Genomic DNA, 12,548 nt, shown 5'->3' on the forward strand with positions numbered 1-12,548 from the left:
TTTGTGAGAATATTTTTTGAATATTATATATTTAAAATGGTTGAATATATATATTTATGTTTGAAATAAAAAAAATTGTACTGTAATATAATATTAAATTAGAATATTTTGATTATTTGCATATGTGTGATTGATAGACAATAAAATAATGCATTTTCAAATGGCCAACAGAATGAATAAATACAAACCAGGTCAAGTCTCTACGCCTCTTCCTATGGATATAGCTAGGAAATTAACAAAAGCCTACACTAATAGATCAGCTTTTTTATTTATTATTATTATTTTTTTTTAAATTTCATCATCTTTGTGGGTGAGAAGTCTTACGTACTGGTCGATGTTGAAGCATATCTTCTTGTTATAATGATACATGTTCAAGTCCAGGTTTGAATTTGAAATCTCATAGATCAATAAGTTTATTTATTCATAGATAAACACATCCGATTAATAATAATAATAAAAAAAAACCTGCTTACTTTCCGCAAAGACAAGCATAAATATATAAATAATATGCTTTTTCTTCTTTCCACTAAATTCTAATTGATGAAAGTGCTTTGTCAAGATTCTTGGCCTTCCTGCCAACATACTCAGCTACTGATACCGAACGGTACAGAGGAATTTGGCCGGAACTCAAAGCCAATGGAAAGAGATGGAAATCAACAGGCGGGGCATAGAAGAAAGCAACAGAATACCTTTGTTTAGCCTCTTTCAACACCACACGATGAACAACACCAGGAAACCTAGCATTTGATAGGATGTGCAAGAGATCACCGACGTTCACTACAAGTGCCCCGGTGGTAGGACGTACTGAAACCCATCCAATACCTTCTTTCAGTATTTGTAGACCGCTGGTTCTCTGGTGTAGTATGGTGAAGAGAGAAGTGTCTGTGTGAGGGGCTAGACCCATGGCTCGACGAGGGTCTGGACACAATGGATAGGAGTTCAGCTGCAAACAAATGCTGGCACTTCCAGGTGAACCAAACCAGTCCATTTCTTCTTCAGATGTGGCTAAGTACTTGAGAATTTGACGCATTAGGTTTCTGGCTAGCTCCTCCATTTTCTTCTGATAATCTTCCATTATGTCACTGCAAACATATTCGTAAGGAAAGTCAATGTTAGCTTAATTTCTTTAGCTTCCTACCAATAGTTTTGTTTGTTTAAAGAGTTATGCATGTGCCAGAAAACTTATAGCTGGTGAGAACATTCAAGTTCTAGAATTAACTTGATTAGAGTTGCTGAATTTATTGAAAAGATTGCTAATTAAAGTAAACTACTTGCAATCATCAAGAGGTAAGATGAAATGGCATGAGTTTTTTCTTTTTTTAAAGAAGAGTTTTCAAATTCGAGTCTGAATATAAAATATATTTAAAATTTGAAAGAAAACACTATGCTCACCAATACAGATTAATCGAGTTAGTGGGTTTTAAATATCGGATAATATATATAAAAAATAAAAAACTATTTGAACTTAGGATTTTGGATGCCTAAGCACTATGTATGCGTTACTCTTTTAATATGTCAACCTTCTAATATTATATATATATATTTAGCAAATAGATTTTTGCTAAATATATATATGATTAATACCCTTAGATCAAAAGGGTAATGCATTTTCATTTTGAAGATGCCAAAAAATATTTATGTCTGCAACTAATCAAAGATGCGTGGTTCAGCTTGACCATATTCATGTTATTGTAGATCAGATTCATGTCCTTTTTTCCGAAAAAGCTCTAATGAAGTATAAGACTGCAAAATGAAGCAGCTTTTTTATCCATTTCCCTACGTGCATGGAAGTGCATGGACTTACCAAAACTTCTGATACTCATGAGGCCAAAGTTCCTTAGCATGATCCGTAGGAGAACCCATGATAGTGAACCCTTCATGCCACATAAACTTGTTGAAGAACGACGATATCCGAGCTAAGCCGTATCCGGTGGCTCCACCAGGAGACCTTAAAGCCTTCAGCTTTCGTGTAGTCGGAAGAGAGAAGAGCCGCCGAACCTCAGACTCAACTTCATCCAATAAGTTCAATGAAATATCATGGTTTACGACTTGGAATGCACCCCATGTCTCACATGCATGACCTATGAGCTTGGCTGCATCAGGGTCCCTGAGGTCAATCGTAGGTATCGAAAACCGATCATTTGACTCAAACCCATCGGAGTCAGGCCAAGCATGAGAATCAGGCACAGTGGCAATGGAATCAAAATCTAGAGGGATGATTTGTTGGAGGTTGAGAGGATATTCTGTATAGACTTGAGAGAGAGTGCTCATGGCATATAGCTAAGCAGAAGCTAGTGAAAGATAAAGGAAATAAAATGGGGAAAAACAAAGAGTTTTAATTAGAGCTTTGTGGGATTAGATTAGGTAGAAAAATTAAATATAAATAAGGAAGGTTAGGGTTGAGATGATACAGTTTGGACAGAGCAATGTCTGTAAGTGAATTTGGAAGGATTGGGAGAATAAGACAAAACAAGGAACAGACAATACACAAAGTTGTGGCATCTCAAAGACTCGAAACAGTTCCTTTGTTCGGATGATAAGGATGGGACCCTTGTTGTTTTTTCTTTTGCTTTTATAGACACAATGGACATGCCCTGTCCACGACTATGAAATTTTGGAAATGCTTTGATCTATTCACCAGTTGGGACTTGTAATTTTTATTCTTCCTATCTTAAACATTCACACGTGGATCAAATAAACCTTACACCCAACTAATGTATGTAATTCCGTATATCCATGTTCGGATGATGATTATTCTATTCAAATTAAAAAATTAAATTGTATTGAATTAATTTAAAAATTATAATTTAATTTTTTATTTAATTTAATTTAATTTAATTTAATTTTTAATTTTAAAAATTTTAATTTAATTTAATTTTGATAAAAAATATTAAAAAAATTAAATCGAATATAATAATATATTATTTTTAATAATATAGAGATTAGATTATATTAAAATTAAAATATTTTAATTAAATTTTAAAATATTAAAAATAAAAAATTTATTAAAAATTAAAACTAATTAAATTAAATCGAATTGAATCGAATCAAATCGATTTAATTTTTAATTAAAATCGGTTCGATTCGATTTTTATAAATACTAAAATTTTAATTTTTAATTTATTTAATTTAATTTTAAATTAAATCGATAGAATGGGACCGTATTTGACGATAAATTAGTTTAATAAAAAATTGATAAATTTTGAATTTAATTACTCAATAACCTAATTTTATAGAACTAATGATGTTCCATATAATAAAATTGTTTTATTCAAAGGTCTATACGGCCAACGGCTTTGTATTATATGATATCCAAAGTGAATATTATATTAAAAAATGTTTTTTTAAGCTTTTGCGTGCGCATTTAGAGAAATTAATTAAAATATTATTTATATAATAATTAATATAGATATGCTCTCGAAATAATTGAATCCATGTTGCCATTACTTATAAATTAATGAGAATTATATATAATAAAATTTCTTCTTTGAATCACATGTTGGCCTTAGTGGAATTGGCCGGCGACGATCAAATAAATAAATTTTCCACTGAAAAATCCATTTTAAAAAAAGTAAATTTAGAATCAACGTGACCCCATTTCAAAAAAAAAAAAAAAAAAAAAAAGAATCAACGTGACCCAAATTAGCAGTGGAAGAGAGAGGGACCTTGCATTTGTCATTTAAGATTTTTATATATAAATTAAGAACGTCAATATATATACTGTTGTCGACCATATTAAAATTTAATGAAATTATTTTAATTTTTTATGCATAATATTTTGATTTATTCTTAAAAGGAACATTTTACAAATGCCTTAGGCAAGGTTTATTCAAATGAGATTATAGATTCATAAAAGAAATTGTTATCTTGTATAATATAAAGATATATAAAAAATTAAAGAAAAAACAAAATAAAATTTAGGCTTATACTTAGTGTGAGAGAAATATTATCAAAATTGATAAAAATAAATATTCTTTTTAGTTAGCCGAGTTTTTCTGCTTTGTCCAAATTAGATGATTTTCAAACCAAAATAACTAATTTTTCAAAATTTGATTGCATATTTTTTTTGAGACGGCTGTTTCATGCATCAAAGAGCCTATATACGACTATATTTTTTACCTTCTCACCTAATAAGAGTGCTCCAAATTTGTAAGAATTAATTGTGCTTATTTTAAAGCTTCCCTTCAGTATTCTTCATTTTCTATTTTTGTTATAAATCATTTGGTATCTAAAATCTATTAATTCGACTAATTTAGATTTATATTGGACAGACTCATTAAGAGTAAAACGCTGTCTCTCAAATTTTAAAAGTTTCCATAATTAGAATTCGAACTCGAGACCTCTAGTTAAACGATCTATGCCATCTCATCTCATCTATTAGGGTAATATTCTTCATTTTCTATTGGCAAAATATTCTCCTTTATCTTATCAGCATTTATGCTTGCATTCTAAATTTATGAGAGTTATTTCATTTCAAGCATAATATATTCAAGATTATTCTGATGTGGGATATATATACTAGATGTTTCTAAATGCCTATTGAAGCTTGGGGAATTTGTAAATGAAGACTTTTGAGAGGAAAGATCTATCAAAGCAGAAAGTCCAAAGCCAAAGGTTTTTTTTCAATGCGTATGCTTTAAATAAAAGTTAGACTTGGAATATATTATTTATCAGCAGCAGGAGGTTGGATTCTCCAACTTTTGCAAATGAACCCCGTTCAAGCTCAATCCCAACTGTCTCATCTTGAGAAGGGGCAAGATGGAGAATAGGGAATGGGAGGAGAGTTCAGATTTGGAAAGAAGGAGCTGCACATGAAGAATGGCAAGACATTGAAAGAAGGGGAGATTATAAAGGTCTCAAGCACTTGGTGAAAATTGATTGATTGTAAAAGGCTCTTCTCTTTGTCCTTTGAAAAGGGAACTTCTTCAAGTGAAGGCTTAAAGTAGAAATTAATTTGAGAGAAATAGATGTAGGCTTGCTTATGCGAATCTGCTATAAAAATATTGGGTTTGATCTTGTTCTCTATAATTTCTTTATATTACTTCATCATCTTGAGATTATTTATATACGTTGAGATTGATACTTTGTATCGAGTTTGAGAAAAAAATGCATATCATTATTAGATGATTTTATAAATAAATATTTGATAAAGTTGACTTGAGAATGAGCATGTATATGTGCTTTGGGTGCACTAAGCTTGTACTTCTCCTTCTACAGAGAGATTGCTTTGGTTTAGGTGTTGGACACAATCAGTGATAATCGTTAACTTGATAGTTAATTATAATTGATAGTTGATTTTATGATAATGAACAACTAATCTTGGATTTTACGGTAAATTTGGACCGCACTTAACTTTTGTTGTCGATATTCAATGGAGACCCACGATAGATTTTTAAAAAGAAAATTTTGAGACGTACGACTTTCAAAAGTGTGACGAGCACAGATTTGTTACAAAGTTCGAGGCGAAAATTTCACCGTTTAAGGGTCAATTTTACATTTCAATTATTTTTTTGGATATTTTTATAATTTTACATATTAGGATTTTTTATATTATAAATAATCCTACTATTTGAGACTCACTTTTCAATTTTTAAAGAATTTCAATAAGATTTGTTTTTTCTTTTAGTCTTTCATTTCTCTTCTATCATTTTAGTCAAACGATATTGGTTAAAACTTCTGACGAAATCTAATAAATCATTTATCATTTTAATTAATATATTTTAAGTGATCAATAAATTATCTAGTTGTTACCGTTAGTATGTAAAATGATTAATAAGAGCATATATTAATTTTTTATATTAATGAAATAAATATAAAATATTAATTTATTATACAGTTATATGTATGATAATTAAAAAATATTAAAATATAATTATTTTCATGTATATACATAATTTTATTATATAGTAATGAATATCCATAACCCTCAAAAATTTAATATACAATTCAATTTTATAACCCTTAAATATTAATCATCTAAATTAATTTTATAACTCTTAAATTAATTATATCATTATGAGAATTAATGGGTTATTTATAGTTTGTAACTCTTGTATTTATATTTAATTTTATAACTCTTAAATTAATTATATCATTATGAGAATTAATTAGTCATTTATAGTTTATAACTCTTGTATTTATATTTATGATGAAAACCTGATAAAGTACTAATTAGACTCTGTCAAGAATTTTAACTAATACCGTTTGACTAAGATGATATAAAAAAAAAATAGGCCGAAAGACGAATAGTCTTATTGAAATTCTTTATATATTGAAAAGTGTCTTTCTAATATCCATGAAGGTATTTATAATAGAAAAAGACCCTAATATGTAAAATTACGAAAATATTTAAAAAAGTAATTAAAATATAAAATTGACCCCTAAACGATGGAATTTCCATATTGAACTTTGTGATATGGCCCTCGTCACACTTTTGAAATTCGTGCATCTCGAAATTCCCTTTCCGAAAAGTTATTGTGGGTCTCCATCGAAAGTCGGTAGTAAAAGTTATGTTCAGCCTAAATCTGCAGTAAAGTCCAAGACTAGTTGCTCTGTATCATTTCCTTTTACTTATAAAGAACTCGACCTCGAGTTGTTATCAGCAGGGTAGTACTGAAATAAGTCCACCACGTTAAACGTTTTGGAAATTTTCATCTCATTTAGGAGGTCAAGAACATAAGTATTGTCATTAATCTTCTGAATGATTCGAAATGGACCAATCTTATTGGTGTCAAGTTTTTTCTATCCTCCACCACGCTCCTTACATGAATACACCATAACTTGATCACCGGTATTGAAGAATTTGAAATACCTATATTTATCAGCTGTAACTTTATATTTGTCATTGACTTCTGTAAGGCATTGTTGTACCTGTTTGAAAATATCCATGTGCATTTTTGCTAAGTTGCTTGCTGCAATACTATTGTGAGAACCTGTGGGAAGGGCAATAAGATCAACTGTATGTACTGGGACTTTCCTGTACACAACAAAAAATGGTGACATCTTTGTAGGACTGTGGACAACACTGTTGTAAGAAAAATCTGCTTGGACAATAGCAAGATCCTAAGCAGTTTTCTTGTTACTGCAGATGCAGCGCAAAAGATTGTCAAGCGTGCGGTTCACCACTTCAGTTTGTCCATCAGTTTGGGGATGGGCAACCCTGTTGTATCGAAGTTCAGTTCCAAAATATTTTCATAAAGTCACCCAGAAGTGAGAAAGAAACTTCACATCTCTGTTAGAAGTAATGGTCTTGGGGATACCATGTAAGCGAACAATCTCCTGGAAAAATAGTTTAGCCACATGAGAAGCATCATTAGTTTTGTTGCAAGGAATGAAATGCGCCATTTTGGAGAACCTGTCAATAATAACAAAAATGGAATCAGATCCATGTTGAGTACGTGGAGGACCAAGAACAAAATCCATAGATAAGTCCTCTCAAGGATGTGCTGAAATAGGCAGTGGAGTGTATAAGCCCGTATTCTATGAATGTCCATTCTGAGTTTGACAAACTGAGCACTTCTGGACCATCTAACCTGTATCCCTTTTTAATTGTGGCAAGTAAAAATGCTCATCCAACCCAGCAACAGTCTTATCACGCCCCAAATGTCCATTCAAACCTCCTCCATGGACCTCTAGAATCAGTTTTTCGCACAAAGAAGATCGAGGAATGCATAACCTATTCTCCTTAAAAAGAAAATCATTATGTATCAAGAACCCATCAGCAGGCTGTTGAGTATGGACTCTAGCCCATATATTAGCAAAGTCATCATATGTAGCATACAAATTCTTCAGGAATTCAAAACCTACAACCTCATGATTCATATTAATCAACAGAGCAGCCCTCCTACTCAAAGTATTTGCCACCTTATTACTATGGCCAGCCTTATGTTTTATGAAATAATGAAAGGCTCTAAATTAAGCTGCCCATCAAGCATGCATCTTATTCACATGTTTTTTAGTTTTAAAATAGATCAAAGATTGATGATCTGTGTGAATAATAAACTCTCACCCGATTAGATACTGCTCTCAAGTTTTAAAAGCTTGAAATACTGCATATAGCTCTTACTCATAAGTGGACCACTTTTTCCTAGCTTCATTCAATTTTTCACTAAAAAAAGCAATTGGCCTTTTAAACTGTGACAACACTCCACCAATCCGAACTCCACAAGCATCACATTCAACTTTAAACAATTTATCAAAATTTGGTAGAGCAAGAATAGGAGAAGAAGTAAGCTTATCTTTAATCTCTTCAAAGCTATTGTTGGTAGCGTCAGTCCAAGCAAATTTCTACACTCTCTCTTTCTTCAAGCAATTTATGATAGGGGTAACGATGCTGTTGAAATTTTTGATAAACCGTCGATAGAAAGTAGCAAGGCCATGAAAGCTGTGAACTTTAGAAATAGTTTTGGGGATGGGCCAATTTCGTATTGCTTCTACCTTCTTCTCATCAACATGTATCCCTTCTGCACTAACAACGAATCTCAGGAATAGAACGCGCTCCGTCATATAAATGCACTTCTTAAGATTAATAACCAGCTCACTTTCTTGCAAGACTGTCATGACTTGACAGAGATGCTGTAAATGTTCTTCTTCACTGCGACTAAAAATCAAGATGTCATCAAAATAAACAATCACAAATTTACGTAAGAAAGGACACAAAACCTGGTTCATGAGTCGCATAAAAGTGCTAGGTGCATTCGTCAAACCAAAGGACATAACTTGCCACTCATACAAGCATTCCTTAGTATTGAAGGCAGTCTTCCATTCATCTCCCTCCTTGATCATCCGAACTTGATGATAGCCGCTTTTAAGGTCGACTTTAGAAAAGAATTTAGACCCAGATAGTTGATCCAGCATGTCATCCAGTCGTGGAATAGGAAATCGATACTGAACTGTAATTTTATTGATGACCCTGCTATCGATGCACATTCTCCAAGTCCCATCTTTCTTTAGAACTAATAGGGTAGGTACTCCACAGGGACTAATGCTCTCCTGAATATGCCCCTTATTCAGTAATTCTTCAACCTGTTCTTGGAGAATTTTGTTAGGAATCCAGAGATTACTACAACCCAAAACACGCAGCGGAAAAAGAATCTCTGTTTCCCTATCAGGATCCGAGTGCTTTATTTATTTCGAAAGGAAGGATAAGAGACAAACCTGTTGGACTTGACGAGAAGATACAGTTCCGGACTGATGGCGCTGCTTTTGAAACGAACACTCTATGGTATCCACACGAACGTCTTTTATCCTTCTAGAGTGCTAGCTCTCTCAGAGACAAATAAGCTATGTGCTCTCCAATCTGCAGCTCAAAAAAATTTCTCCAAATCGTTACTCCCACAATTCGCAGAAGAAGTTTTTATTCATTTTCAATCTTTTGTTTTCCCACACTTCTTTTCGTAAAAGAGTTGTTTTCATAACCAACTATCATAATCTCGCAGATACTCAAATATCTTATGTGATAGTTTGTTTTGAAAAAGAAAACCGAAAAATCTTTTATCTGTAACAGTTATAGATAGACTGCAGATCTTTTAAATATTATTATCTTATAATAATAAATAATTAATATTAATAATAATAACATCTTTATTATTATTAATTATACTAATGGGCTTTTAGCCCATTAATATGACATAGCACATCAATGACGTTCTTTTATATGTGAACCAATAAGCTCACATTAATTGGCAATAGGCCAAGTTCTACAAGACCCATAAATCATAAGTAGCCTCTAGCAAGACATTATGACTATCCAATTAATATGAGGATCGATAGTCCGATAAAACCTAATAAATAGAACATGTATTAATACTTTTGTCATACGATATCTAGTTTGAACATAAGTCATGGTCAATGTCAAACTTATAATGTTCAAACTTGTGATTTCTCGATCTCTAAGTAGACTGATAAAACCAAATGATATTGATCACACTATCAAATCATTTGAGCATAGCCATGCATTTCTCAGTCTCACTTATCGAGGGACCCAGAAGATATCTCTCTCAAAGAGAGGGACAAATTCTATCTTGATTGTTCAATATCCTCTACATAATTTCTATTATGCTCAATCATAATCTTTATGATTATCCGATTAAAGACAATGTTTGGTTATGTCAAAACATAACAATCCTTATGTTGGAAACTATGACAATCTCAAGTCAAAGGATTAAGACATAACTACTTTGAGATTCAATTATGATAATTCTAATACCCGGCTAGACTCCGGTATCAGAATTCCTACCGTCCGGTGGAATCTCGGATGTCGGAGACCTCTAGAAGGGTAAAACCATGTTTTCATAAAATGTTTTAATGTGTTTTATAATTTTAAGCAAGATGGAAATGAGTTTTTGCATGAATGTCCTTGGAGGAAAACCCAGGTTCGGCCGCCGAACCTCAAGTTCGGCCGCCGAACATGCAGGCATTTCGGGTGTGCCTTAGGCCCCCGAAGGCATAAGTGAGGAAAGTCCAGGTTCGGCCGCCGAACCTCAAGTTCGGCCGCCGAACATGGCATGCATGCGGAGGCACGTTCGGCCCCCGAACGTGGCCTGGCCAGCCACTATAAAAGGGTCCCTTAGCCGAAATGGGCGAGCTTTTCTCCCCATTTTCGGCCAAGGTGAGCTCTCCGCCGTCCCTCACCAATCTTTGAGTTCTTCCTTCAAATCTTTCACGATTTTCACAAGTTTTCATCTTGTTTTGAAGATTTTCAAGTTTTGAGCAAGTTTTGAACTTGGAGACCCAAGGAAGTTGAAAATCTCCCATCTCCAAGATTAGGTCGTCTCTCTCTCGATTTTCAAGAGGTAAGAGCCGATCTTAAGCTCATTGCATGTTTTAAGTGAGTTTTATGAAGATCTATGGGGTAGAATGCATGTTTAGCTTATGGTTAGGTTTATGAATTTATGTTGTGTTTTTGAACAATGTGGCTTGCCAATGCATGTTGGATGTGTTGTAGATGGGGCTTAGGATAGTTTGAAGCCCCTAGGAGCTGGTATGATTGTGTATGTGTGTTGTAGAATAGGTTATGCATGTTTGGGAAGTTTTGGAGGCGTATATGCATAGGAGAGCTGAGTTTCTGCCACTAAGGGAGAAATTAGGTTCGGCAGCCGAAGGAACTTTCAGCCGCCGAACATGCTTGTGGAAGCAGCCTTTGGCTGCCGAAGCTTGCCCCCGAAAGGAGACTTTCGTCTTTGTCTGGGAGTTTCGGCCGCCGAAAGTGCCGCCGAAGATGCATGAGTTTCGCCTCTGTCTGGGAGTTTCGGTCGCCGAAGGTGCCGCCGAACCTGCCTGACTTTCGGCTCTGGAGGGACTTTCGGCCGCCGAACCTGCCGCCGAAAGTGCCCTGTCCAGCCCTCTTTTGCATGATTTTCTATGATTATTTCATGATGTTCTAGGGGGTTTTTGGGGGACGTTTTTAGAGTTATGTTCTAGTTGTTTGGTCCCTCATTTGAGTCCACCTGTGTAGGTTCGGACCCGAGGAACCGAGGACCCCAGCAGTGAGTTCAGCTGCTTCTGAGTCAGTAGAGCTTCAGCCAGAGGTGAGTGGAATAACTCTTATGCTTTTAAATAAATAAACCAGTTTTAGCATGATTCACGCATCATGAATGCCATGAGATATAATAGGGTGCTTGCATTAGAACTCACGAATATGTTGCATTGCATAATATGTTGATGATGTGGATGAATGTTGAATGATCCTTTAGTCCTCATATGTTATGATATGATGATGATACGGTACGGAAGACCAGTGAGGCCCATTCTACGCCCCTGGCACCATGTAAGAGAAAGACCAGTGAGGCCCATTCTACGTCCCTGGCACAGTTGGAATGTTATGTTATGCTATGTTATGATTATGTAAGAGAAAGACCAGTGAGGCCCATTCTACGCCCCTGGCACAGTTGGACTATGTAGAGGACTATTGGTGACAAATTCATCCTTGATGTGATTAGCTGTGATGTGATGCATTTCATGTTATCATATATTTTAAATGTTTTATCATTCTGCTCACTGGGCTCTTGTAGCTCACCCCTCTCCCTTAACCCCCAGGCTTGCAGGTACAGGGTAGACCAAGAGGTCAGCAAGAGTAATGAAGTCTTGAGTATGTAATAGCTAGAATGTGGACATGATGAATTTGTATAATGATGTATAAATATGTAATGTAATGATATTGAAGTTTAGAAGTGTGCTTGACTATAGTATATTGTAATCCCTTTTTAATACATGATCTTAGATATTTTGTAATGCTTATGTAAACCAACTCAACACATGTTATGCCACCCATTGGGGGTATTGATGAGGTCCCACAGAGGGGCCAATGTTTATGATTATGTCTATGTTCAGTACATGCACAGGCTGAGTTGGTGTATGAGAGAATGAATGAAAGAAAAGTTTTAATTTTTATGTATGTTGTTGATCATGTATGGGATTAATCAGGTTCACAGGATGCATGTTAGGCTTGCTACGGGTCCCGGCGGCCTTAAGCCGACCTGGATCCTAGCGCCGGTAGCGGTCCGATTTTCAGGTCGTTACAGAATGGTATCAGAGCCCTAGGTTCATAT

The 12,548-nt window shown here is 34.3% G+C and overlaps 1 protein-coding gene across 1 annotated transcript; it reads right to left on the reverse strand.

The window, feature by feature from the left end:
- Positions 1 to 375: 375 nt before the first annotated feature.
- LOC110602879 (gibberellin 3-beta-dioxygenase 1) lies at positions 376 to 2,349 on the reverse strand. The gene is made up of 2 exons (XM_021740460.2): positions 1,805 to 2,349; positions 376 to 1,082 (listed from the first exon to the last, which is right to left on the reverse strand). The coding sequence occupies exons 1-2, from the start codon at positions 2,269 to 2,271 to the stop codon at positions 527 to 529; spliced, it is 1,023 nt and encodes a 340-aa protein (XP_021596152.1). The 5' UTR covers positions 2,272 to 2,349; the 3' UTR covers positions 376 to 526.
- Between the last annotated feature and the right edge of the window lie 10,199 nt (positions 2,350 to 12,548).

This window comes from Manihot esculenta, chromosome 16, assembly GCF_001659605.2.
Source record: "Manihot esculenta cultivar AM560-2 chromosome 16, M.esculenta_v8, whole genome shotgun sequence".
NCBI lineage: Eukaryota > Viridiplantae > Streptophyta > Magnoliopsida > Malpighiales > Euphorbiaceae > Manihot > Manihot esculenta.

What these genes read in the sequence shown, in the direction of transcription:
- LOC110602879 (XM_021740460.2), bottom strand. Translation starts at nt 2,271, where the DNA reads ATGAGCACTCTCTCTCAAGTCTATACAGAATATCCTCTCAACCTCCAA. An exon ending in CATGAGTATCAGAAGTTTTG is followed by an intron (nt 1,083 to 1,804) that starts GTAAGTCCATGC and finishes ATATGTTTGCAG; the next exon opens with TGACATAATGGAAGATTATC.